The sequence below is a fragment of the Buteo buteo genome, unplaced genomic scaffold (assembly GCF_964188355.1).
Source record: "Buteo buteo unplaced genomic scaffold, bButBut1.hap1.1 HAP1_SCAFFOLD_50, whole genome shotgun sequence".
NCBI classification, from domain to species: Eukaryota; Metazoa; Chordata; class Aves; order Accipitriformes; family Accipitridae; genus Buteo; species Buteo buteo.
The window spans coordinates 233984-261868 of record NW_027439216.1 but is presented as its reverse complement, the minus strand read 5'-3'; the positions used below and the strand labels follow the sequence as shown (position 1 = coordinate 261868).

The window sequence follows — 27885 nt, the reverse complement described above, 5'->3', positions numbered from 1 at the left end:
ACAAACCCACACCCCCACACGCACACGTACGCACACAGACTTAACACCACCAAACTCCCATTGACTGTGACGTTCACCTCAGCTTGCTGGTCTAGAGACACTGAATGCCTGAAGCACACCAAGGATAACTGAAAACATCTGCATGGCTTTAATGGGAATCCTCCAACTGAAACAAAGCGCTTTCTCCCTCTGTCTGCGTTGGCACATCCCCGAGTCACGCTCTCGCTCCTCTCCTTCCAAGTCAAGATTCCTAAACGTGAAAAGCGGGAGTGGGGAAAGGCAAAGGGAAGAGAAAAAGAGGGAGAGCATCATCAGTGGAAGACCTGCCAGCTGCTGCTGATTCAGCCCTGTTTGGGGGACCACCCCAGCAGAGAGGAGCTGGTTTGCATGCCACGGTCCTCACTGCCTGTTCCCAGGGACAGGCTGTTTGCTCAGCCTTGCCGGCCAAAGCGTGGGAAAAGCGTAGGCGTGCACCGTCGCTTGCAGAGGAGCACGGACACGTTCGTGTGCAATCCTTTACCTTTTTCCTCCCTGGATTCAAAGGGTTTCTGTCTTCAAAGTGAGAGCCTTCCATACAGTCGTTTGTGACATTTCATCCAGGATAATAATCTCAGAAGGATCAGTCCTGCAATAAATATTTTACACAGCAATCCGTGATTATGGGAACTGATGCCACCAAGGGCATTAGCATCAGCAAGAGGAACAGCGGAGCCCTGAGAATCAAAGCTGCGCATAAGCATGGGAGGTTTTGCTGGATGAGGAGTTTTGGGAGGCAAGCTGGGGAGCTGCAGAGCAACAGCTCTGTGCAAAGGCTCTTGCTGGGGTTTAGCCCTGGTCCGGGTTCCTAAGCCACTGCTGGTACAGATCACGCCTGCAACTCCTCATGTGTAAGTATGAGGAACTCCAGCTACCGTAAAGGCGCTGATGATGCAAGGTTTGGGGGTCAAACGCGAGTGCTGCAGCCACTCTGCTTGGGGTCAGAGCCCTGCGATCACCTCCTGCAGCCCTGCCCCCGAATTTGATTTTCCCACCAAGCTGCCTGCTGGTTTCTGTGGGATGCCCCACAAAGAGGCAAGTGGAGAAAACTCTGCCAAACCCCTTCAAGCTAATCTTGCCGGGGGTCCTGGCGCTTGGTGGGGCTTTACCTGTCACTGCCTTGCTTTGGGATATCCATGTCACTGGTCTTCCCCACGTTCAGCTGAACTGAACTTGCAGCAGCAGCAGCTTCCATCGCCCTCCTGGACTCCTGAGGTAAAAAAGGGACAAATCACGTTCTCTGTCTTTGGTCAAAGTGGAGATAAGCTGAATGCCCAGCACAAACTTAGCAGTCTGCCCTCCCCTTCTGCCCCTTGGCAGCTATAGGTATTAGTGCAGCAGGGTAGAAACCGTTCACTCCAAAGGTTTTGGGGCAGGGGGACTGGGTGTTCAAAACACGATTATGAGCAAATCTTGCCAGCAGCAGCAGCAGCACCTTCTAATAATAATCATCGTAATGATAATGACCTTGGTGAAAAACGACTCGTTTTAAAAATTACACCTGTATTCAAGCGTTCAGCTCACTGCTACTTGAGGAAACAAAGGTTACAACGTGGGATCCAGGCTATTGGGATCTATTTCGATTGAGTGCTGATCTTCCCCCAACGTTTCCAGACAAGCTGTAAGAGAAACAGGCAACCTCACAGCCCGACGGAGATGTCCAGCCCCGAGGACCCAGCAAGCCTTACCTCTTCTTCTTCTCTGGCTTCATTTCTGGCATCGTCCAACTTCTTCTTCCTTTCTGGCATAAGGTCATCCAGAAAGCTGAGCTCGCGCTTTGAGAAGCAGAAATCCATCGCTTTCCGGACAAAGACGAGAGCCAAAACCTTCACGAATAAGAGGGAAGATGCGGTGAGCTCAGAGACGATGCCACCTCTCACTCCAACGCTGCAAACACCCCGCTGCTGAGCGGCGGCAGCTCTTACCATCATGGGAAAGATGATGGCGGCACGGGACACCTTGATGGTCCAGAGCAGGACGAGGCAGGTCAGCTGGATCACCGTGAACAAATGCACCTTTTGCAAGGGCACGTGCCGCAGGTAGATGAAATCCGGCTGGTGTTTCGCTGGCATCCAAAACAGCTTCAAGCGATCAAAGAACTGCAAAATAAAAGGGAAAGGTTGCCGCCTTGGGACTGCGGCAAGTTTCTGGCCCTCTCGAGACGTGGAGGCGGTTTGCAGCATCTCGCTTGCCGTCAGAAATCCTGGATCCCACCGCGTTCCTCCTGGGAGCAGCACCCATTTTCCCTTCGCTCCATCTATCAACTGGCTTGCCCCTGAGAGCTGCCCACCAAACGGCAACTATTCCGTGCCATTCCATTATTAGCATTTCTCGGCCCACTGAATCCCCCAGCGAGGATTTCCACCAGTGGCAGAAACTGCCTTCCCTTTGCACTGAATTCCCCCGCTTTCACGTAACCAAACACTGACCTGCCCTAAACCCTGAAACAGAGAGCGCTGAACTTGCCTGGTCCTCCCAGCCCTATATACCTCCTGTGCCTCCACCAATCTTTTTCTTACACAAAAGAGTTTCATTGCTTGCTCTGCAAGAAGTTTTTCCCATGCCACTGCTTTTTTCCCTGCTGCTACGGAGACAAAATACCAGGGAAACGACATGCCGCACGCTGTAAAAGAGTCCGTACCTGAATTCCTCTGAGCGACGACACACCCATGTAGAGAAAGACGCCATAAAGCACAGGCATTGGTATAAACTGGGGGGGAAAAGAGAAAAAAAAAAAAGAATGCAATCGTTTCTTTCTCCATATTGCATTTTCAGTATTACCACCCTCTTCCACAGGCACTGCCTAAAATTGCTTGAAGCCTTCCAGCTTCCATTCAGGCTTACAGATGGGTCAGGTTTTAACCATTAAAGATTTTGTGCGCACGAGTGAGCTAAGGCTCTGCTTTAGGCTGAACTTTGGAGTTACCTCTCCTCAGAATACTCCTATTTTCCAGAAAGGTTGGAGGAAAATAGGCGATTTCACCCGTGCTACCCTATGCCGCATTCTGTGGCGGTAGAAAAACACTTCTGCCTAATCTTGGGGCAACAGGCAAAGGCCACAGGCCTCCTTTTAGCCTAGAGACGAGATTACTTTGTGGGAGGAACGTGCAAGGAAGCCCACGGGGATGACCTCAGTGTGTTTAGCTCCTGGGAACAGCTGCTCCGGGGCATTTGGGGAGCAAATTGCAGCCAGTAAAGGGCTGCCTGTTTGAAAGAGAGCAGACGTGCTGGTCTGAATATGCTCAGCTGTAACCCATAAACATGGGCGGGCCTGAAAGACACCCGAAAATTCAAGCAGTTGCGTTGCTCGCTTGCCTCGAGCACACCAAACGGGGGCCCGAAGGGCTGCAAAGCCTAACCGAGGCTGGTTCCCACCGTGGGTCAAGCCCCAAGGGTTGGGATCACCCCCTCCTCCTCCGCTCCACAACTAACTACTCAGGCCTGCAGAGAGGGGACTGTTTTTCTGTAACCTCCAACAAGCTCGCGGTTGTCGGGTGGTTTGCATTTTCCTCTCACCTTTAACACGGAAGTGAAGAAGACGGAGCAGCCCATGAGCCCAAAGATCAGCAAGCCAGTGACTCTCTGCTCTCGTATCCCCAGAAACTTGGGTTGTTCTCCTGGAGCTGAGCAGTCAGACTCTACTTTGAGGCTATTCACGTGGGTGATGGACAGGACGGTCGCAGCCACAAACCAGGGCAGCCCCATCACCGAGCACACCCCCAGCATCACGGCCACCACGAAAAGGTCCAGGTGGTACCCGCATCCTTTCTGCAGGCAGGAAAACAAGAAACAGAGCATCCCATAGCACAAGAGCAAGGATAACGTCGCAAGTCAGACTCAAACCCTGCTCGAGCACAGGTCAACTTCTTCAGAATTTAAAACAAGAAATGGAAGCAAGTAAGGGTGTACGCAGGCTTTGCACAAGCACCTGGCATGAAAATCTGGCAGGAGTTCAGACACAAGGGATATGGGGAGCTTGTGCGATACATACTTCTCCAAAAAAAACCCACCCACAACCCAAAACCACCAAACCGTTTTTTTCACTCACAAAGAAAATTCTACCACTTGCGAGGAATGTGTGACTCTGAGTTATCCCTGGCAGCGCATCAAAACAATGCATTCCCCGCACCTGCTGCCGCTGCCGTTTCAAAACAAAAACGCGCTTCCATATTGCTCCAAGATTAATTTGCTCCTCCAAAAGGTTGCTCATCTGAACTGCCCTGTCACTTGCTCCCTGCATCATCGTTAATCCAGGAGAGCATCCTGCCACGCAGCCTGACCTTGTCCCAAACCAATGCCTTCAGAAAGCATCGGCAATAAGAGCTTCTCCCCAGACCTGCAGCCCAGAAGGGGCTGGGGCCGGGGTCATCTCTCGCAGGCCCTTACCTTCAGCTTGTGCTCCTTCCTGTTCACAATAACGGCACTGATCTGCTGGTCCATGAATATCAAGATGGTGCAGAGCAGAGCTGGGACGAGCGCAGCCAACACCGTCCACCAAGGGTTGGGTCCTATGGGGTTGATGAACCACCCGCGGTCGTCTCTGGTAGGCTGCAACAAAGCCCACACATCAGCATCGTCTCCCAGCCCAGGCACTCCACTGGCTTTCCTTTTCCCCTCCCTCCCTGTGTCAGAGCACCTCCCAGCCCTGGCTTCATGTCCCCCTCTCCCGTGGGCTTCAGCAGTGCCAGTCTCCTCTTTGCAAGCACCTCTAGGTACTTCTCCTGTAGGTATCTAGTTTTGGGGCCATCTTCTCGTTGCCAGGAGGAAGCAAGGCACTTGGAGGTGGAAGAGGAGATGGTCACACCACCAGCATCTCCTCCAGACTCAGCCCTGCCCTGCCCCGGCATCACCTTGTGGCACCCCCACGTGCCAAAACACCCCATTACCTTGAACGTGTGGGGGACCTGGAGCTTTGGCGATGGGATCCCAACCACAAAGTCAAGGAGCACCATGATGGCGATGGTGAGGAAAACAGCAAAGTCGCTCACCGTGGACCGTACCTGGGGCGAGAAACCAGAGGTGAAAGGGGCATGGCAAACAGGGCCGTAACGTGAGATGCAAGAGTTGCGGACATCCACAACATTCAGGCTGGTTAACCAAATCCCACCACCCCTCTGAGCACATGCAGCCTGATCCCTTGCTTAGATACTGTTGCTGTGTTTGTCCCCGTGAGATCTGGTGTCAGATAATAAAAAAAGCTTAATTAGGCGGACAAGGGTTGGTTTAAGTCAAAACCTAAAAATAATAATAATAATATTAAAAATAAGAAAAGAGATGTCTGCCACTACAGCTACACTCACAGCTACAACGGCAACAAGGCACTGAGGCATCCTTTAGTCCTCAAAAGGAACCTCCTCATTCGAATCTACTTTCCGCTCGAGCACATAATGCGCAGAAGGTAGGGAAAAAAAACCACAACCCCAACCCCCAAAACTTTGGGAAACCTGACTTCCTACTACCTGAGGAGGGGGAAAAAAAAAAAAATTAAAAAAAATCAAACCCCAAAAATCTTCAATCTGGGGCAGATCGCGAGGCAGGTGGGAAATGCTACGATGATTTTGCACTCACGGAAATGAGTGCGGGACATCCAAGCTCTTGGAGAGCTTGGCCTGCAAGGCCAACGTTTCCCAGCTTGACCATGGCGGGGCTAATACTGCTTAGTGCTCCAGGAAAGCCATTTTGGGAAACGAGTGTGGAGATGGACGCTGGCCACCATCTTCTACTTACTCTGGTTGGAAAGTAGCGGCTGGTTTTAAACTTCTTCAAGAAGCTTGACAGGGCAAAGGTGGCGAAGAAGAGGATGCAGCACCAGAGGAACACATCAGGCGTGTAGGGGCCGTCGCGTCCACAGGCAGGTCCTTGAAACTCCCCACGCAAATGCCGACATTCCTGGAGAAACAGAGCGTCAGGACACAAAGGCAGTGCACGTGCGGCAGGGAAACCTCGCGTAGCTAGGGGGTTTTGAGGATCTTGGTCCAAGATCCACGACCCTCTAACTGCTCCTGCCAATGGAGATTTATATGTAATGAGCAGCAGCAGCTGAACAAGTGACACATCGAACTATAGAGCGGAGAAACGAGATGTGAGGGGACACCATACCACGCACCCTCGGCACATCCTCTGCCTGCCATTCGAGCAATCGTGGCTAAAGAAGACACCAGAGGGGAAGGAAACACTGGAAACTCTTGGGGAGAGAGAGAGAGGGAAGAGGGAAGGAGGGCTAAAGACAACCATGGTAGGAAAGGAGGAGAAGAGACAAATCGTCCCTTCCCAGGGGAGGGCTCGCAGAACCTGGCCAAGAGGGGATGAAGGCCACCATAAGAGCCTGCCGCCCTAGGCCCGGGCTCTGCTTCCAGCCACAACAGCCTGAGAGGCTGCTCAGACATGCAAATTTATGCATGTACCTACAGACAGCACTGAACGAGAAAGCAAGGCCCAGAGTTACTAGGAACCCATTAAGGAGGCCAATTACTACCTTTCAAGCATGAACTTAAGTCCTACCTACAACTTCTACAATAATCAAACCACCCACTACTTAACCTTCCTCCCAGTCAGAAATACTGTCCGGCAACAGGCTTGAGGGGGACACTTGCTACCTACCCACAACGCTGGGGACCAGGTAGACTGGGACAAGGTGGACTCTCCTCCCGAGGACCAAGCGGTTTTAACAAACCACACGCTAGATTTAAGCAAGGACTTTTCCGAGCAGCACTAGCACAGTTTGAAGCCCATCATTCCCTGAAGGGCTCTGACTTTTGCACCATGCAAATGCCCCTGGACCCCGTGGCCGCGGCGCGAGGAAGCAGTGGCTCGGGGCACTTACGGTCACCGTGAGGTTTTCCCAGGCGATGCCAGACACGTTGATCCCGTTGCTCGCCCAGAAACGCAGCGTTTCGTTGCTGGGATGGGTCGGTGCCTCACACTTACAGCTGGGAGGAGAGAAGCCAAGACAGGGGTAAGGGAAAGGCGATGGAGGTGCAGCCCGCAGATCCTGCCAAGGGGCAGCAGCTTTCTCAGGGGGAAAAAAACCCACTAGTAGCTGGTGAGGAAGTCCAGCTTGCTGTGCATGTGCACAGGGTAGGTGTCTCGCAGGTGACTCAGCTTCTCCAGAGCCTCGTAGATGAAGATGATGCAGATGAGGGAGGCAAAGGCTTCTTCCGTGAAGCGGGTGACGTAGCACACCAAACAGCTGGCATCGGTGGCCACCAGCACTATGCACAAGAAGGCGGTCCACAGCCCAATGCACGCCCGCAGAGACAGATAGGAGAGCGTGTACTCCCTGGGAAAGCAAAATGAAACAAAGGCTGCAAAGGCCAGCAAGAGGCCCTGAGACATGCCTGCCTTCGGGGAAAACAGGGAGCAATTCTGGAGCGTGTCAAGGCTGCGGATGGGAAATGCAGTTTCCAGGTACTACTACAGAGAGCCTCGGGGCTGTGGTGCAGGGTGTAGACCCACAGGAGGAGAGGCCAATTATTTAGTTACCACTGTTGAACAAGGATCTTGTGTTAACACCTTGGAGGCTGCTTGAGGTCAGGTCCCTCTTGGGCCAGGTGGTGTTCTCCCACATCACCCTGATGCCCTGACACTGAAACCAGCTGGGTTTGCACCCAGTCACCTGCTGCCAGCAAGCTGGGGCTTAATGATAAACCTTATGGCAATAAGGGTGGTTTATCTCCCATCAAAGCCATAGCAACAAAAGGACTGTCACTAAAATCTAGCAACTACCCCTAAGAAACAGAAAAGCAAAGCAAAGCATCTTTTCTCCATCACTGCCCCCTTCTGAAGGCTCTCGCAGCACCCAGCTGCGGCAGCCAGCCTTACTTGCAGAATTTGTAGAGGATCTTCTCAAACACGAGGACGGGTCCGGTGCTGCCGAGGATGGTGAGAGGTTGGCCGGCAAAGAGGCAATACACCACGCCGGCCATGGACGCGCCCAGCAGCGACTCCATGGCACTCTGTCCGGGGAAGAGAGGCAGCCGTGAGTAAATAAATCGTTAGGGAGAAACAAAAACCAAAGCCGATTCACTGCAGCGAGGACTTTGGCCTGACTTTTATCCTCCCCCATGCCCCCCAACAGAGAGACGTGCTCACTATCTGGCCATTGGTCGCCTCCCCCAGCAGTCCCCCAAAGGTGATGACAGGGGACATGCAGGCACAGTAGAGGAAGAGGAAGGACGCCAGGCACTGCAGGCTCAGACCATCCCGGAAGTCGCTCCAGAACCACGGGGCTTTCCGCTTCACGTCCAGGGTCAAACCTCCAAAGAGCCTGCAGGAAGGAAAAAGAAGAGAGTCTGTTCTCTTGGAGGAACACGGTGACTTTGCTTTGCTGCAGAAGGGCAATCAGAAGCACGGAGTCACTTTCGTGGCTAAAAAGAAGCACTCTCCTTCCTCCCAAATCAAGGAAACCTGCGTGCAATGGTGATGGCTGGGGCTGAGCCCAGCTGCCCAGATCTCCCCCCTGCCCAGCCCAGGGGACCAAGCTGGCAATGCGGAGCCCCTTCGTTGAACCAGCTAACCCCAAAGACCTGCTAGAAGGGAGGGTGCATGCTCAGATTTGAGAAGCAAACAGAAAAAAAACCCAAACTATTAAAGCTCCCACCTTCCCGTCCGCTGCAGTTCAGGGCCACTGTGTTTCTCCAGCGTGCTGTCAGAAGCACTGTCGTCAAGAGCTCCTGGCATCTTCCTTTTTTCCTGTTAAAATGGAAGTAAGATAAAGCTATGGACTTGTAACCGCTGGCTTGTTTTGCTTCTGGTCTGGCTCTGTGACTGTGTCAGAGTGGGACCTTGTGAATTTGGGCCCCTGAACAGCATCCCCAGCCGTCCCGCCCGTCCCCCTCGCGCCTCCCACCTGCGAAGGGACGTTTTTCGGGGGCTCGATTCGGATCGATGGATCCCACTCTCCTGGCGGCAAGACCGTGACCTGATCCAGAAACTCGTCGATGCCAGCCACGAGGTCAGCCCCGTTCTTGGCTTTATAGGCAACGTCACGGAAAACCTGCCAAGAGAAGACAACCTGGTGAGAGGACAACCCAGCTCGGAGGTCCTAACCAGTGCAATAAGCTCTTGGCTAAACGCAAGGCTTTTTCCCCAAAATTTCCTGCTGGAAAGGGCAGGAAATACTCCCCCAAAAGGAAAAATCTGTGCGTCAGGGCATTTGTAATCATCTCCCCCACGAGGCCCCCGTCCCCCATGGCACACCATACCCTTCTGCTTAAAGAGCAAGAGAAGTTTGACTGGCCCTGGCAATGCCACCACTGGGGACAGCGTGCTGGGGACCCCGGCAAGAAGGATGAGATGCAGGATGCACCCCGGGTGGGATTTCAGCCTCCAGGATGTGGGGTGATGCAAATCTGCGTGTTCGCTTCGGGGTGAGAAAGAGGGCTGGGCTATTTGGAGAGCTGCGGGCAGCTGGGACAGCAAATCCTCTTCCTCACTACTTCAGAGACAGGGAGAGCTGAAGAAAGGCAAAAATGACCCGGAGCTATCTCATCTTGTCGCACCTCATCTGTCATGATAGTGGCCATGGACCTGCCGATCTCATGGTACTGATGGGCTTTTCCTTCTGGTCCAAGCAAAACAAACAGGAACCTGGGCAAGAAAAACAAAATGAGAGAGAGAAGAAGGTGTCCTTGCTCCAAGAGCACCCAAGGAAAGCCCTGGCAGCTCCCAGCCCGGAGCGTGGCTCAAGACGGGACACGTAGGCTCAGCGACGCCACGATGAATTTGAAATTCTTCAAAACCGACGGCAAATTTCATTTGGGGGCCAACTTTCATTACAATTGGCCGATGGGTTTAAAAGCTACAGCAGGGAATGGAGAAACGAAGGCGAGGAGATGTGGGTGGGGGAAACGTGCTTGCTCCCCCTCCCACTCGCCTTGTTCCCTTGGGACACCAAACTGATGCCTGCAACTCGATCTTTGGTTGGGTGTCTTTTTTACGGAAAAAATTTGCGCTTCTCATTCGCACCTTGTTGGGATGGGAACTTCCGTCATGCCCGAGAGGAGGACAGCCGGGCTCAGGCGGACAAATGCCACGATGGGCTGGTGAAGGAAATCCAGCTCTCCTACGAGCACGTTGGATGCTTCAGCCCCGGTGGGAATTTTCTTCATGAAGTGCAGCTCCGCCTGGGCACGACAAGCGATTTTCAGGCAATTACCCCAAAAGCAAAGCCCACAGCGCTCTGCAGCACACTCTCCAGCCAAGTTTGCAAGAGCAAATCTGGCCCTAAAGGCGTGAGAAAGCTACGAGTGTCTCACCTTGCTTAAATCCGTTGCTCTGCTCTCAGGGTTCACCCCATCTTTAGCTTCTGCAGCGGTGGGAGAAGGACAAGAGGTGATTGTTTGGGCTGGTAGGAAAAAGAAAGACACTCAGAAAGATGGACGAGGAGCAACTGGGACGCTTCTCCTTTGCCCGGACAAGTCTAATGGGGCCACAGCCCTGCAGAAAGCCTCACCTGGCTTGTAGAGGAGGTGCAGGTCTGACTGCCTCTTGCTCACATCAGCAAACGAGCAGACAGCGGGCAGAAGGTTGGTTGTCTTCTCGTTCTGATGGTGGTGCTTCCTCAAAAGGACTTCTCGAACTTGCGCCCGCACGTGCTCGTCAAACTCCGTGGACTGTTCTTGCTGGGCCAGGATCGTATCTGAGGATGGCAAAGGGAAACAAAGCCATCAGAGCAGAAACCCCAACAAGTCCCGACCCCCAAAGCCCCCAGGGAAGGCTGTGCCACACAGGCTGCACACTAATGCCGGCTCAGCCTTGCATAGCAAGGCCTTTTAATAATGTTCAGCCTTTGCAGCCAAAACGAGAATTTTCTTCTGCTAAGAAACATGGCATCCAAGTGCTTATTCATCATTCCGCTAAGATAAATATTTCCCATTCTAAATGACACAATTTTCTTGCCCGACCTGGCCTTTCTGACTCTACACGTTCACCCAAATTATAAGCGATCTATAGCACAGACGTTCCCAGAGCTTCCCGTGCTGATCGAGTGCAGTTTGCCGAGCCCAGGGAGAAACGTGCTAAGAACGGCTCCGACTTCTCCAGCCCTTGAAAGGGCTGAATGGAGACCTGCCGCCAGTCAAAGATAACTTCTCCAAAGCGGCTTTTGCAATTAACTTCAAGTATCTTCCCCACAGAAATACACTGCTTGGTCATCGCCAGATAAACTCTGCCTTAAAACTCTTACATGCTGGATCTTAAGGCAAAAGCAAAAAAAAGAATGCGAGGAAACAGCTTGTAAGAAATAGTTCCTTTAAGGAGGTTCAGCTCTTACGCAGACTCTGTATTTCTAAGAGCAGCCTGCTAAGCCCTGACACACGCTCCTTTTTGGCTGCAGAATATTCTCTAGTGGCTTCTCCAACCCCACAAACTGCTTTCAAAAGGACCCCGCATTGGAATAAAAAAACGGTGCGACTGTTGCATGCCCAGTCTACATCCAAAAACAGCTCATGAGAAAAACACAGTGGCACTTCTGGAAAAGGACGTGCCATTGGGGCAGGGTTTGATTTGGGAGTGAAGAGCACCGTGGCGAGCTGAGCTCGGCCGTTCCCGGAGGGATGCAGCGCCCATGGTACCTGCAATCTCTTCGATGCTGTTGGCACAAATGTCCAGCAGCACCGACCCGTTGCTGATGCAGCTCCTCAGCTCGGAGAGGCTGTGCAAGGACAGCGTGCCAACGTAGGGCTTGCTCCAGCGCTCGCCGCCATCTTCCACGTCCTCCTCAAACTTCAGCCACCTGCGGACATCGGGTGCGATCAGCCCCATTGCAAGAAAACAGCCCCAGCTCTGCAACCCCTTTGACAGAGCCACGGGGTGGCAAGAGGAGAAGGCTCCTCGTGCCGCCACCTGCAGCTGCAAAAGCTTCGCATCCTGGAGAGGAGAAAGCAGAGCCCACGGGCGCTGCCGGTGCAGGGACTCCTCTCCCACCGCAGCCAAGCAGCAGGGATTTACCTTGCCGTTTCCTTCCACTCGCCATCTCGGCCCTCTTTTACACAGATCTCATCCAGCTCGGAGAACAAGTGGTGAGAGAGGTGCTGCTCGTCCTCCTTGCTCCTGAGAATGAACTGCACCCGCTGGGACGGGGAGCCTGGGGGCAGAAGGCAAAGACCCATCCCGTTACTGCGCCTGAACACAGCTCGTCACGCTCACGTGCAAAGTGGCCATCAGCACCAGTGCAGCCATAAACACTGGGCTGGCCCCTCTCCTCTGCATCTGTCTGGGCTTGCACAGAGCCGTGGAGAAGGAGAAGCATCTAGTCCACCTCTGCATGAGGATGGGCTGCTTTCCTTCCCCACATTGCCATTTTTAAAGCCAGGATCCCTCTAAGGAAGACGAGCCTAAACCCATTATGCATTTAACTGCATTAAAAAAAACACAAACAAAAAAAAACAACAAAAAAAAAGAAAACTTGGGAAAAAGAGGGTGTTGCTCAATACGGCCACTTTCCCTCGGAAGAACAGCAACTCACTCAAACTAGCCACGGGGACCTGCTTGCAGAAGGCCCCAGCGCCCACGTTGCCCCCAGGAGTTTAGCAAATGCCGCGGTGGGACTTACAGTGGTAGCCCTGCTCCATCGGGGCAGAGTCCTTCTCCCGTTCCCCTTCCCGATGCTTCTGGCTGTGGCGTCGGTGATGCCGGTGGCTCTGCCTAACCAGTGGCATCCGCGCGCCCACGTACAGGGTCCGGTGGCCTGCGAAAAAGCAGCGGTTTTTGCAGCACTCTCGGCATTGCGGCAATGGTTGAGGTGGCCGGTGCCTTGCTAAGCCACGGTTATATATCCCAGGAGCAACGCCAGCTTCCCTGAATGTTATTTTCACTGGACCTCCTTTTTTCCAAGCCTATTTTACTCGAGCTTTGCAACAACACAGCAACAACAAGTGTTGGCTCTGGGTCATCTAAAAGTGCCCCCAAAGTATTGGACCTCTTCTCAAATTCCAGCTTCGGCTGGACAACACTCAGACTTGCTCATTAAGCAGCAACACAAGCTAATTATTTTCAAAATCTCTGTATGGCACGAGGCGACAAGAGACGATCAAATCAGTCCCATCGTAATGAACTCCAGAACAAAAAAAGAAAATCACAGCCCCGCGTCTGCAGCCCTGAAATGATTCTCCTGACCTCTCCAAGCCAGGAGCAGCCTCTGCGAGAAAAAAAGCCGTGAATTATCGAGCCCTGTGGCTACAACTCACACCGTGGCCTCCCGGGGGGCTTTTTCCCTCCGTTTAAAAAGCCGTAATAGTAAAAAACGTGACAATAACTGTGCTGCTTCATTGAGAAGCGCGGCACGTTTTGCTGCACATGATGTGACACCCGACAAGGCACACAGGAGAGACTTTGTGCAATGGGAAAACGCGCTGGGCTGGTGGCTCCTCTACCAGGATCTCAGCAGAGACTCACCTTCCAACTCCTCCTCCTCATAGCGAACACTGACAGTGTTGCTCCTTCTTCCCCGGTCAATCACTGCCTCCTCGTCATGTCTCTGTTTAGCAACGACAAGAAGGGAAAAGTTGGGGCTGGGGGTGGAGAGCTCCCTTACGTCCTCCCAGCCATCACCCACCCCTGCGTCCACGCGAGTCCACGAGCCATCACGCCTCTACGTGCCGCCTCCTCCTCCTTCAGGCACAGCCCTAAAACCACGGACTTGTAGGAGGTTTTCCTTCCCATACGCAAATAAAACAGCCCATAACATCACCTCTACTGTATACCACGAGAGTCTGGACGTCTTTAATACAGCAGGAGAGGGATGAGTGTTTCAGACCAAAAAAACCCACCTCCTGCTTTGTTCTTGAGGTTCCTGTCTAAAAAAGTGATTTCCAAACTGGAAAAAAACCAACCCCAACCCACAAAACTGCACTTTTGAGCCCCGGCCGTGCTACCTGTAACTCTTCCAGAAGTGTCATTTTGTAACCCCCGTTTGGGTTCATCCTCACGTCAGTCACTGGGTTTCGGGGACAACTGAACCTCCAGGTCAGTCAGGGGGCCCGATTCCCCAGGGACTGATGGAGTAGCCCTCACGGGAGGAGCTAAGTGGCACCCAGTGTGCACCAACTCCAGAGACACAATAGGGACCATTGTGAAATCACAAGCTATGATGCGGATCCAGGCAGCTACTTAAAGCCATGCACCCCTAGAGCCTTCCCGCTTGGAAAACTTAGTGCCTGGGGAGAAGCCAGCTCTGCTTGGAGCAAAAACTCTCCAGAACAGAGAAACTTCCTGCATGAGAGGTGTCAGGCTCAAAAGTGTGCAGAAGGAAAACCCTTCACAGGCTCGTTCACCCTCCTGAGAAGCAAAGCCCACTAGCAGCATCATGTTTTCTCTCTTTTTCTTTCTAACAGTAGAGCTGAAGCTCTAGCATCCTGAGGATAACAGGAGGCACAAATACGGTAGGGAAAAAGAATATCTTATTGGATCAATGGGTAGATTCAGAAAAAAACCCTGCTACACAGTAGTTTATCCTGGCTGCTAGCTAGAACCGAGAAGACTGTTTTTTCCACCTGGGTCAACAGTTCCGGTGAAACATACTACCCGCCTAGGACAGCTGCATCTGAGGAACAAGAATTAGTTATCTGCAATACAAGGAATAACAATGAGTCATTTAGTGCCATGATATTCATCAGGCTGCACAGAGAAACAAGAGACAAATGCATTTGAATAACCATGTCTTGTGTTACGTTTTAACCACTTAACATTCCGTGAGAAATACCCCAAGAGCTCAAGAAGAAAGAGCAGCAAGGCAGGAGACAGGTGAAAGCCTAGAGCGCCAGCTAGACGGAATGAAAGACCCTTCCAGCAACAACAGCCTGAGAGGCTGCTCAGACATGCAAATTTATGCATGTACCTACAGACAGCACTGAATGAGAAAGCAAGGCCTGGGGGGATCATTTCCCCTCTGCTCAGGGCTGCTGGGGCCAGTCTGTGTGCTCTGTCCAGACTGGGCTCCCCAGGACAAGACTGGGACTCACTGGGGCGAGCCCAGCAAAGGGCCACAAAGGTGACGAAGGGACTGGAGCACTTTTCATATGCGGAGAGGCTGGGAGAGCTGAGACCCTTCAGCCTGGAGAAGGCTCAGGGAGCTCTTATCCATGTACATCTGATGGGAGGGAATGAAGAAGAGGGAACCGGGCTCTTCTCAGCAGCGCCTTCTGGCAGGACAAGAGGCAAAGGGCACAAACTGCAAAACATGAAATTAAAGCTGAACACAAGAAAAACTTTCTGACTGCAACTGTGGTCGAGCACTGCAACCGGTTGCCCACAGAAGTTGTGGTGTCTCCACCCTTGGAGTCCACTCAAAACCTGAGGGGACACGTCCTGGGCAACCTGCTCTGGGTGACCCTGCTTGAGCAGGAGGGCTTGGACTCAATGATATCAAAGGTCCCGAAAACCTCAACGGTTCTGTGAAAGCCACAGACAGAGATCTCTGCCTCAAGCCGAGAGGCAGCAGTCATCAGCCGACTCAGAGGAGCAGGCTGGGAGGCAGCTAGGAAACTCTTCCCAGTTCCTCCCTTGTCATCCCTGCCTCAGGTGTGCAAGCCAGTGCACCGCTTTGTTGAGCCGCCCAGTTCTCATCCCGCTGTGATTCTGCAGGTAACGTTAACACAAAGGAGTGAGAGGGGAAGAGCTTTAGTTAACGGCATGGGAACCTGAAAGCACAGGACAACTTTTCCCCAAACGTGGGCAATGCTGCTTAGATTCTGTCACCTAGGGAAGAGAAGGAAGACGACAAATGGGCCAAAGGGTTACACAGGAATGAAATACAAGGAAGGTGCAAGAGACATCAAAAACATCGATATGTGCCCCAGAAGACTATTTTGTAGTCAACTGACCTGCCCACACCCGACTGTGGGCATGAGGCCTCCGCTCCGACTTCCACTCTTCTCCTCTTCACCATTTCTTCCACTGCAGCACTATCTGACACTTCTTTTCTTCTCTTGACCTTCAAAACATTGCAAACTTGGTATTGATAAAATTTGATTTTGACTTTTCTATTTTAGAACAAAAGTCAGACTTAATATACATCTGTGTTTCGCAACATTGTCCAGGCTTATACAACCAAAACCAAAAAATGACTCAGGAATAAAAGATTAGCTGCCTTATTCAAACAGAAGGTAAGCACTGAGAGGCCATCCAGAGAATTATGCTCAACAGTTTTAAAGAAGAACTACTGCTTCCCAGGACATCCTATTGGCTCCATTTTTAGAGGAGGGCCTAGGAACATCATTAGCAGGAACGTAATGCTAGCAGAGAGAGCGGGATTTCCTCGGGGGGAATTTGGACAGGACACCTTCACTAATTCACTCCATCTTCAGACACTTACCTGTATTGAAAACAAACCCACCCTGAGATCTCACTAAACAATTACTTTCCAAAGAAGCTTAACTTGGTTGTTTTCGACACATGCAGCACTTAGGAAACTACTTCATTATTCAGCACTATTGACCTCATACAGACTCTCACAGCGAAGAAACCATTTGACAGCTCAGCTCAGACTTGGCGAAAACACATTTAACTGAAGCCAGCACGGCTCTCACGTCCTCAGGCAGGACTTCATTCAAAGTCCGCTGGAATTGACAGGAAGGTTTCCCTCAACTTGGATGGTTCTAGGTGAGAATTCACTCCCACCTTACACTGCCTGACTGACACCCAGAAACAGGACAACTACAGCATTGCCTAGATATATCTTCTGCTTCTCCAGACTACTTGGAATATCACTTTTTTTTAAAAAAAAAAACAACACACAAAAGAGAACCACACACGCAACTTAAAAGCTCATCACTGCCCTTGTTTACTTCTTTACCTGTAACAGAGGTATTGTAAAATCTGGTGAATATTTGGTGACTGGACTTTCTTTAACCAACTTTATAGTACTTTTTTGCATTGCACCACACGTCCTGAGAACAAGATAAATGACTTAGAAACAATGCTGGACTTGCATATGATATCTTGAAACCGAAGAACTGCAAATACAGCTCTTTCAGAATTCCTGGCTGTGAATAACACAAGCCAGTGGGATGGGGACAATTGCTTTGGACTACTTGTCCATTTGATAAGGGAGACCAGAATATCTACTAAGTGCTCACAAGACAGACCAGCAGCAGCCTTTCCCAGGGACCAATCATCAGAACAGGAAACAGTAAGAAAAAAACCTCAGTTTTCACAACAGAGGAGGTTCAATGCAGAGTCCCACAGAGGTCTCAGCTGGGGCCTGAGGCTCTTCAGGGAATTCATAGAAAACCTGGAAAATGAGACACTAGGGAGGTGACAACATTTGCTAATTATACAAAAGACATTATTACCATTATTACTATCATTATTTAGAAAAACAAATGCATTCTTTCTTTAGGAAAACAGAAACAAAGAGCGTGAAATTCAACGTCAACAAATGTAGTCAAGCATAAGGAAGAAAAACACATGTTCCATATATATATGTGCTGGCTCCAGCCTAGTTACCGACATTCAAGAATGAAGGCTGGGAGCCACTGGGCATTGCTTCATAAAAATACTAGCTGAAGAGTCAGCAGTGGGTGAAAAGGCAAAGAGAAATTCCAGACATTTTCAAAAAAAGCAATACAGGACAAAAGAGAACACATTGCTATGCTCTATTTCAAATCCATGGTACAGCCATACCGCACGCAGTTTTGCTCCCTCTCATTCAAAGACACAGTGGAGGAAGGGAAAGGGAAAAGCAAGACATAGATCATAGATGTTTCCAGACATTATCCAAACATAACCATAGTGAATTACCACAAGATACGCCGTGCTGAAATAGAGCCGAGTTCTAGATACATCGTGCAAATGTAGGGATAAGGCACGAGGTGGACATTCTCATGTTTGAATCTCATCTTCGATACTCTCTCCCATTTACTGACATCTGAGAACAACAATAAGACTTAAGAACATAGCACTAACATTTCAAAGGAGCAGGAGTCCTCTTGTAAAGCTTCAAAAGTCATACCACACTGAACGTATATGCAGAAGGGAGCACCTACAATCTGTCCGTATGAACTTGGTGAAAAAGCGCTAGTAACACATTACAAGAAACACACCCAGGTGACACTCTCCCATCAGTTGCTTGCATTAATAGCATTGTCTTTCCTTAACTGTATCTGGCTTCAGTCCTGACATCTTCCCGCAAGAAACAACATGCCAGGCGCTCCCAACCCTGTGAATAAAACCTCATCAGCTTTCCTAACTAAAAAGTAATTTTTTTAAAAACTGAAAAGGACTAGGATTCACAGGAGTAGCGTCATTACATTCACTTCACAGTTCAAAATGGGAGGACAAAAGATAATTGACATGACAAACGCCACAGTTACAGACGTTCCTTCCTGGGGGTGCAGTTCGCACACCTAGGAGCTCATGCGTGCAAGAATGGGTGACGCCAGGCAGCAGTCTCCTTACGTGCCTCTGATCTCAGGAAGAAACAGGTAACATGAATACTTTTACTCCATTTGCTAGCAGAAACTAACATCCTGAGGACCAGAGATGGAGCCCAAGATTTGCCTAGATGAAACGCTGACGCAATCAGTTCCTTTAAGGGATGAAATTGTTCGTTTGAGTTTGGCTTCAAGGACTCCCACAGCTGGTGATTAACTAAGAGGTATGCTACAGCGAGGAGCCCGACACACAGATTGCAGGACAACTCATCACGTCAGGCCTCTGAGCTTGCAGTTCTCCGCAGGGCCCGGTGCTGGCTGAGCAGGTGGATGGACTTCCCAGTTCTAGAAATACAAGCTCGGGAATCAAACCCTCCTCAAGCACGCAGGCAAAACTGGCTGCGCTTTAGCGAAGCAAACCAACAACGAGGCTTCGTTTGTTTGGGTGCCTCCTCTCTGACAATGCTCTGGGCTACTTTCTCTTCCTGGCAGTAAGAGGAATAAGTTGCTCTCATACATACCAGCTTCTGACAGGGAAAGAGGATGATCTCGTTCTTGCCTGCTAGGACCAGGGGTGGCAATAACGCAGTCTGCCGAGACTGGAAGGGAATGCCTTGGAGGCGGAAACACGTGGGTGTTCATTACTCCTGGGCACTCGGAATCACGGGAGGTGATGATGCCAAAGGGCCTGATCCGATTCACAAACTGACACACCTTAGGACTGAAAAGGCTTCTCCTTCAACTAACTTACTTTTCTCTGCAACAACAGCCTCAGGAGAGTAACTTCTTCTTAACCCTTTACACTACAGCAACTACAATGTTTAATCCTAATGTACCTTACAAGAAAACTACTGCGGTCTTCTCTACTAGTGGGCCAACACTGCTGCGCCTGTAAGGAGCGCTTTACGTTTTATTAACCTTTTGAAACAACGCACTAGCTTTCCTTGCAATCGCATTACGTGGGCTTCCTGGGACTTTACATATACACGTTTGTTTTCTCTGGCTAAATCAGATTTGGAACGCAGGGGTGGCCATCTGAAAACACTGCAAAACATTCTTTTTACGTACATCAGTTCTCTGGTGAAGGCAACAACTGAGGAGGATCTTCAGCTAGTGTAAAACTGCAAAGCTCAAAGGACTCGTACTCCAGCTAAAGATCTGCGCACTACTAGGCAGGAATGTCAAATTAAGCAATGCCCAACAGATACAAGTCATTGGATCTTTTCTTTTACAAGTAGGAAAGAAAGGGTACACAGAAAGATAGTGAAGTGGTCTGTAGAAAATGGATGTAAATCATCAAGATTTCCGAGGATTACTCGAATTGCTTCCTGGAGAGGCCAAAATAAGAAAGGAAGGAAGAATATTAACAAGATAGCCACAATTCCACTGTCAAGTACAGTTTTCAGGCTTGGGAAAAAAATAACATTGCAGTTTGCAGGAGTCATGGAAGAGCAGGTTCCAGATATTTTGCTTTTCCTCTTCCCCTTCTTCCCCCTGCTCCCTCCCATCACCTCAGAGCATGCTGCCCTAACAGATTCACAGAAACTGAAGTGAATGAATATCTTAACCCTGAATTAACATGGAAGCATTACTATGGAGAGTGGAGGTGTGCTTTTAAATTTAAGAAGTTCTACATTTAAGAAGCCTCCTCCTTGCCAGCACAACACATGCACTATTGACCTGTTTCAAAAATAAACATATTCCCCTTTTTCAGAATATTGACCCAATTCAGTTACAAAGGAACTGTAATTCAGCTCCAACAAACTCCTGCTTTATAAAGGGGAAACTTTTTCTAGGAATACCTTTCAGTATTTTCAAAAGTGAAAAAGAAAAAAAAAAAAGAACCAATAATTTTCTGTATCAGTTAAGATCAGCACACTTTCTTCAATACTATTTACAATGCTACTACTGTACTCTGAAGATTTGTTTAAACTTAACTAACAGGAGCATTTTTAAGCAGGCAGTATATTGGTCTCATTTCCTCGGGAATGGCAGGGGCTTTCTTCTGTCTCAGGAAGAAGATGACAACAACAGAACTCATCAGCTGTCACCGAGCTTGGCCACAAAGTAATGGCGTCATTAAAAGAACGTCCCCTGGCTCCCACAGCTATGAGGAAAGCACATGCAATTGAGCATTAGATTAGCTGCTATCAAGCTAGCTCACCAGTACTGCCACAGCTCCTGAAAAACTAGGAGGGTCTGACAGCTAGTCAAGCCTGAGAAGTTCAAAGCAGTGGTCAGGTCTGGGGCTGAGAGCGAAACCACGGGAAAGTGCTACTGCAGAACGAATCTGAACAGGAACCAGCAAGGCACGGAGTGCAACGAGCTCCACAAATAGGAGTTTTCATTTGTCCAATTTCAACAGGCAGTAGCTTCTTTGAAGTATTTCTGATAAAAGCATTACTCGCGCTAATGCTGCCTGTTGATGACACTTTTCATTTACGTCATTTTTTTCACCCTCGTACTCTCTAGAGAAGTTCCCCATTACTCGCACTTGAAATGCTGCATTTGACAAAACGTCCTCCGTCCCATAACAAACAAAAGATTTGCTCAGCCTAACATTCAGCTAAGCTCCCGTGGACCTGCTTCATCTCCTACCTCTAACTCCTTGACAGCACTTTCAGTGGTGTCGAGATCCAGACCGCTGTGAAACAAACAGAGAGTTAGTCCCACCCCAGCCAAAAAGCAACAGAGCTACGTTCCTTGTAAGAGTTTAAACAACAACAAAACATCATTCCCATTGCACAGAGAAAATACTTAGCAGGCAGATGAATTCCCAGTTTATTGTTCTTAAAAAACATCCAGTCTTCCACAAGGACTGTTCCTTTTCAATTTTCTGCCCATTTGTATTTTGTGCATCTGAGGATACAAAGGATGAGAGATCAGATCTTTTCAGTCAGTCCTCACTAACCTTTAGGACTGGGGTTTTTGACAAGGTGCCCTCAAACCAGCACCTCTCTCTTCCAGCCTATCGCAATGCCATTCTGCTCAAGGGACTAAAAGAAGGAACCGGCAGGACGTGTCTCTCAATCCCCTCCACAGTGCAAACCTGCAGAGGAACGGGCCTTCACAGCATTGGAGCTAGGCCCTGTGATGCTGGGAGTTGGGTACTGCCTGCATCAAACTGTGTTCGCACCTATTAACGACATCTTTTGTAAGCCAGCTTCTCAAAAGTTGTTCATTGCCAGGTATCGGCCCACAATACAATGCACAGGGAGAGAGAAGGTCTCAAAGAAAAGCTGAACCCATTAAGAAGTAAACAAATGTCGCACAAGTGTCACTTGGAAATAAGGAAATAGGGTGGAGTGTAAGGAATTACGGCATGCAAGTATTCGCTGGTATATGGTCTGGCAGGCAGCCACTCTCATATCCTCCACATTCAGGGGCCCCAGCCAGAACTCGGTCAGAGATGAGAACTTTCCTTCCTCTTCAGAAAGGCCCTCTCCTTGCTTAATATGGAAGAAGTTAATGAAAGGAGTTACACAGCGCGCCACAGCAGAAGGACAGATATCACCCACCCAAGACTTACGCTGTGGTCATGAAGTCTTCAGGAATCAGCAGGGACACAAAAGTATGATTCAGGAAGGGACGCTGAAGCGGCGATGAGGGGAAGAGGGTGGAAAGAATGGAAGAAAGCAAGGCGCGATGACAGGCTGCCAAACTCAAACAAATGCAGTGCTCTCTCTACCATCGGGAGATCAAACACCTGCAGGCTGCTCAGAAACGTACGCACACTACTGGCAGTGCTGTCCAAAGGGATTACGCTGAGGGAAAGAGCTCGGTCACAGACAAGAGCAACGTTTCAAGCATCTTCTGAACACCACACGACACCACAAGACAGACAACACGCCTTCCTCTCCAAAATCAACTCAGAGAACAAAACAAGGAGGAAGGTTAATCCTCCTGGATCTGACACTATTCCAGCAGAATGCTAATAAGCAAAGCTAAAGAAACAACTGCATTTCAATTCATCCCAAAATAAAGTCATGTGGCAGAATTTCAAAGACTCGGCCTACTTCTCCAAAGGAAAAAGGAGACTAGTGTGGCACGAGATTTAATGCAGCTTCAGGTCTGGAGACAGCCTAATTGGCGTGGTGTTCATAGCACAGTCTCTTCAATTCTGCAGCAGCTAACAACAGTCACTTCCAGAGTAAAGCCAGGCCCTGGCAATGCCTGTACACATCTCATTGCAAAAGCAAATTCACTCACACTCATAAAACCACTCTCTAGGTCCCTGGCTGCCGACCCCAAACGCGCTCCCCCGCAGGAGCTCCCCGGACCCTGCTCGGGGCACCAGGGCTGGGCTCAGGAAGGAGTTTTTCCCCCGGGCAGATTGGCACAGGTCCCGGGGGGGTTCGCCTTCCTCTGCAGCACTGAGCACAGCCCCTTGCCGGGGTCCTCGGGGCCATTTCTGGCCAGCGAGTCCCTGCTGTTGCAGGAGCAGGAGTCCAGCTGTGCCCTCCAGCCCTCCGCCTCTCTTCCCTGGGCCAGCTTGGCAGGGGAACCTCACGTCTCCAGGTCACCTGCAAAACAAGGAGCCTCAAGGAAGCCGACTTTTCCCTGCTGCTTTTAAGCTGGCACACTTCCGTGGGGAGAAGAGAAAGCCTGGGGGTGTGTGGGGGGGTGTCTTAGCTATCTATCTATCTCTCTAAATCTGCTGGGAGGGAATGAAGACGAGGGAGCCAGGCTCTTCTCAAGAGTGCCCACTGAGAGCACCAGAGGCAACAGGCACAAATGAAAACACATGATATGCTCCAGCTGCACATGAGAAAACAACTTTTTCCTGTCTGGGTGGTCAAACACTGGCACAGGTTGCCCAGGGAGTTTGCGGAGTCTCCGTCCTTGGCGATGTTCAAAACCCAAGGGCACGTTGTCCAGGGCAAGCTGCTCTAGGTGAGCCTGCTTGAGCAGGCGGGTTGGACCAGAGGAACTCTACAGGTCCCTTCCAACCTCCACCCTCCTGTGTGAGTCTGTGCTTTGGTTTCACTCCTAAAGCACCTGAACTCAACCCTGATGCCTGCGGGAAAGGATGCTGGGACAAGGCAAGATCCCAGACTCCTCCCCGAGGACTCACCACAAAACCCCATCTACCTAGTCCAGAATATCGTATGGCAGACACACTCAGAAGAGAGAAAAGATCCTTTTATTGCAAACATCAACTGCGGCGGGGGGCGGGCCCGGGAGTCACAGGGCTTCAGCCCGTAACAGGGAAACGGCACCTACAACGACAGAGTCAGAGAGCACTGATAAACCCATGAAGGCAGGAATAGGCATGACTTGGTTCCCCTTTCTTTGGGGAACACCGTTGACGAGGAATTGTTCATAGCCCAGAAGAGAGAGCTATGGCTGGCATCAACCAGGGGATGGCTCTGGCACCTTATCCCCACGGGTAATGCACTTGGAGACCTGCATGCGTGCACAGATGCACAGGGCCCCTGTGCCACGCAGCAGGGCTCGATGGGGAGCCCCTGGGGAGTGGCCATGGAGTTATTTCCAAGCCCCGCGCAGCACCGTCCCTTGCCAGCGGGTCGGACTGACTTGGAGCAGCGCTGAGAGTTGGGAAAGATGGGCAGCAGAGCCTGGTACACACCTGGGCTTCCTGACCTGCTGGACCTTCCTGCTTCTTTTAAGTCCCCATCTCCTTCTCTCTTCCTTCTTTTCTTTTCTCGTTGGCATTCCTTCTCCTCTGCCCAGGCCTGTTTTCTCTTTCTTTTCTTTCCGTTTTCCTTCTCCTGGGGGGAGCCTGCAAACCTTTCCATCCCACAGTATGATTAGGTAGGTAAAGCCAGGATCAACTAGAATCAGTTCTTGATTTACCCAAAGCTGACTCATTTCACCTTCTTTCCTCTGAAACGCTCTTTAGTCCTTCTGTGCATCCCAGGGAGTCTACTGTGCTCCCTGGGGTGGCTGGAGCCAAAGCAACGGGTGCCTACAACAGAAATGTCAGAGTCAGCAGGTGGCAAGGGACACCCTGGAGTAGCAGGCGACTGTTTGGCAAAATGCTGCCTTAGCCCTACAGAGAAGATCCCTCTGGCTGGTTTGCATTAGCCCGTTCTTCCAAGGGCCTCACTTTGGAACACAGGGTTCACACGGGTGTGTGACACTCAGTTCGTTTCTGGCAGCTCAGCAAACACGGGGATACCGTGTCTCGGGTAGGAGGGTAGCCCCTGATGGAGCTGCCATACCTCTGACATTTCGGACTCCACCACCGCGTCTCCCCCAGCTTCTTTGAGGACATCCAGCAGAGAAGCGGGTGGTGTGTGCAGCAAGGCTTCTGCCTGGTGGTCCTTGTCTGCTCTGCCTGCAGGGCCACTTTGCTCTTCCAAATGCAGGTCTAGAAAGGAAAAGCACGTGCAGCAAAGTGACTCCTTGGAAGTAAAGCACACCTAAAGCAAAACCCACCCAAAGCCCTACACCAGCTGTCTTCTCGACATTGAGGTTTCTGGTAGCCCAAGCCCCAGCCTGGGACAGCCCTCAGTTCCTCCTCATACCTGTGGCTCTGTCCATGGGGGCTGCCGACTCCCCGGCTGATGGACAGGAGCGGCCAGCCATCTCCTCCACAAAGATGTCACCGCAGTTTTCAATGAGAAACGCCACCAGCACGTTCACCTGCACACATCAAACCCTCAGTCTCAACCCAGGTGCCTGAAAATGTATCACACAGCCCTTCCCACTCCCGACCCTTGCCTCTGCGCAGGAGGCTGTGGTTGTGGGGCTGCTCTTGCAGGCAGCCACCCCACCAGCATTCGCTCAAGAGAGGAGGCAGCCAGGGACCTCTGAGCAGCCAAGCTCGGATGGGCCGGCAAGGCTGCAGCCGGCTGCTCAGTACAGCGCACCTTCTCAGTCACCGCCAGCATGGCCTCAAGGGGGAGCACGTCCTCGTTAGGTGGGCTCAGCAGATTTGGCCCAAGGCAGATGGCCAGGTTGCTGGCGGTCATTCTGCTGCTGGAGGCGTTGTGGCCGATGTGCTGGAGGAGGGCCAGCAGCCGCTTGAGGAGGACGAGATTGGCTCCAGGCAACTTCTCGGCCACCCTGAGGGAACAGGAACTCAACGTTAATAGAGCAGATGTTGCCCACAGCTGTCCCCAAAGCTTGCCCAACACAGGTGGGTTGCGCAGCTTTCCGGGTGCTCTCAGCCAGCGGCCAGTGCTCCTGCGCTTCAGGAAGGAAGCACGGCGTTGCTTCCCAGCTCCTCATTTCACCCAAGCCCAGGCAAGGGAAGGCTCCCTCTCCGTGCCCTTTCCCCCGAAATCTAAGCCCACCGCAGCAAAAGCAAGCTGTCAGAAGACACAGCTTTTTAAGGAGACCGTCCCTTTTCAGGCAAGTCCCAGGCCTCTACCAGTCCCTCCTCAACAGGCAGGCTGCTGCCCACACTTACGCTTTCAGCTCTTCAACCTTCTCCTCCTTGCCGCTCTTCTGCATCGCTGCCATCCAGTCCTCGTAGAGGTCTGTCACGAGGAGCTTGGCGGGGATGCTTCGGAGGAAGTCCTGCAATGCCAGGGGCTCCAGGTGAGCCTCTAAACACTCCAGGCCAGCCAGGAGCTCTTCCAGCTGCAGGTCAGAAGCGCTCACCTTCAAGATGACGGCCAGCAGCAGCGCAGGCTGGCTGCCCAGGTCGACATCCGCACCGTGGTCCAGGGCCTCCCGCAGCTCACGAAACTCTGTCCTGCCGGCAGCTCTTCGGAATATCCCTTCTGTCGACGGTCCTTCCTTGTGCAGGACAGCCAGCATCTCCTGCAGGAGGGGCAGGAGGACAGTTGCTTGGCTGAGAAGCTGCCTTCCAACAGCAGTGACCAAAGCACTGCCCCAGATCCTGCTCCTTGCCCCCCGCAAAGGGGGCTGGCACCAGAAGCGTCTTCTGGGGGTGAAGGGCCCAATCCCCCATCCCCGGAGCTCCTGGGGACACCCACCTCCCCTCTGGAGCAGCGGGAGGGAGGGCTGGGGACCCCCTGCCCAGGCTGGCTTACCTGGATGGGCCGGGGCAGGGAGCCGTCCTCCCCGCAGAGGGCTGCCAGGGGCTGGCCAAAGAGCGCCCTGCTGCAGCCGGAGCCCACCTGCCCTGGCGCCTGGGCAGCGGCCAGGGTCCTCCGATGAGCAAAGGGCCAGGGCAGCCCCATCCTCTTCCTCCTCCTGATGGTGTTCCCTCCTTCCGAAAAGGAAAATGGAGCAAGAGCGTGTCAATGGAGACAGCCGGGCCAGCACTCCCGGAGCCTGCCCTGCCTGCAGCACGGTGCTGAGGGCTGAGGCAGGATGGGCAGGGAGCCAGCAGCTGGAACCACAGCTCCAGCTCAGCGGCTCCAGCTCGGAAGCTCTTGAGAGCCGGCATGCCACCGGGACAACCTGTCCCAGCCCTCGCCCTGCCCTCCTCCAAACTGTGGGCAGCAGGAGAGGCTCTGGGTCCCCGCAGAACCACATCCAGCGGCTGCTGCCCAGCAGGTGTCCTTGCTCGTCCAGGTGACGTCCTCCCTTGGGGTGCCGCACCTGCATGGAGACACTCAAAGGACAAGTGAGCACAGCTCAACCATTTGCAGGACAATGTGCTTCTTTCCAGAACTCACCTGGTGAGCCGCAAAGTCCCCCAGCTTTGATAGATGGGGCTGTCGGTGGCCTTTGCCCTTGCTTGGGACGATCCTGCAAGAAGCAGGCTGCGCTTAGAGAGCAGCCCCGCAGCAGAAAGGGCCACCGGTGAGCTGCCACCCGGCACCAGCAGCCTGAGCGCGGCAGAGCTGGGACCCTCTGCCCTCCTGGGCTCTCTGCCCCACACAGCAGGCTTCCCCCCAGCGCCGCCAGCGAGGATGTGCTGGCATGCCTGGTGGCTCCCCAACCCTCTACGCTCCCCGAGTGGCACCGCGGGACGCTCCCTCCCTCCATCTCTGCCTTACAAGCTCACCCCGCTGGCCGCAGACGCCGGCACAGCCAGAGACGGGTGAAAGGCAGCCATTCTCACCTCTGCCTGGCCCTCCATCAGCCTCTCCAGGCTCCTGGTGCTGAATGTCCTCCACTGGGCAAGAGAGAAGGAGCGGAGGAAGGTGAGCAGCAATGCCTCAGGACCAGGGCTCGGGGACAGAGCCCAGACCGGGGAGACACTCACGGTGTGGCGGCAGCTCAGCTCCTTCTCCAGGGGTCTGAGGGAGGGGAGACGGGTCACGCGGGCTCTCTTGGCTCCTCCTGGTGTCCTGTGCACCGGCAAGGGACAGGGAGAGAGCAGGCTGAGCCCCAAGCTGCCCCTTCTCTCCTGTGAGGCAGCTCTGCCCGAGAGCTGCCCGCAGCCGCAAGGGCACCTCTCCCCAGCTGGGGAGCTGTGTTCCCCCGTCCGGCTGTGCCTGCAGCATCCCCTTTGGCTTACCCCAGCAGCGTGCCCACCCACAGCTCCTTCAGCGCCCAGGAGCTGCAGAAAGAGAGGAGAACCAGCGTCAGGACCCGCTGCCCCCCAGCCCGTGGGCAGAGGCGGGCGCCTGTGCAGCCCTGCCCCGTGGGG

General features: G+C 52.1%; 2 protein-coding genes across 2 annotated transcripts; both read right to left on the bottom strand.

Annotated features, from left to right (window-relative positions):
• Positions 1–1595: 1595 nt before the first annotated feature.
• Positions 1596–13698, bottom strand: LOC142027654 (electroneutral sodium bicarbonate exchanger 1-like). The gene is made up of 21 exons (XM_075021946.1): positions 13632–13698; positions 12590–12724; positions 11986–12121; positions 11610–11770; positions 10490–10675; positions 10293–10381; positions 10003–10160; positions 9240–9243; positions 8885–9031; positions 8636–8727; positions 8128–8302; positions 7858–7991; positions 7111–7315; positions 6860–7027; positions 5764–5796; positions 4923–5036; positions 4423–4584; positions 3553–3804; positions 2678–2746; positions 1962–2135; positions 1596–1862 (listed from the first exon to the last, which is right to left on the bottom strand). Exons 1-21 carry the CDS (start codon positions 13696–13698, stop codon positions 1677–1679), a joined length of 2847 nt encoding a protein of 948 aa, XP_074878047.1. The 3' UTR covers positions 1596–1676.
• Positions 13699–24511: 10813 nt separating this feature from the next.
• On the bottom strand, positions 24512–26606 carry LOC142027653 (T-cell activation Rho GTPase-activating protein-like). Its single transcript, XM_075021945.1, has 6 exons — positions 26375–26606; positions 25980–26141; positions 25786–25895; positions 25148–25439; positions 24899–25016; positions 24512–24633 (listed from the first exon to the last, which is right to left on the bottom strand). The coding sequence occupies exons 1-6, from the start codon at positions 26522–26524 to the stop codon at positions 24512–24514; spliced, it is 954 nt and encodes a 317-aa protein (XP_074878046.1). The 5' UTR covers positions 26525–26606.
• Between the last annotated feature and the right edge of the window lie 1279 nt (positions 26607–27885).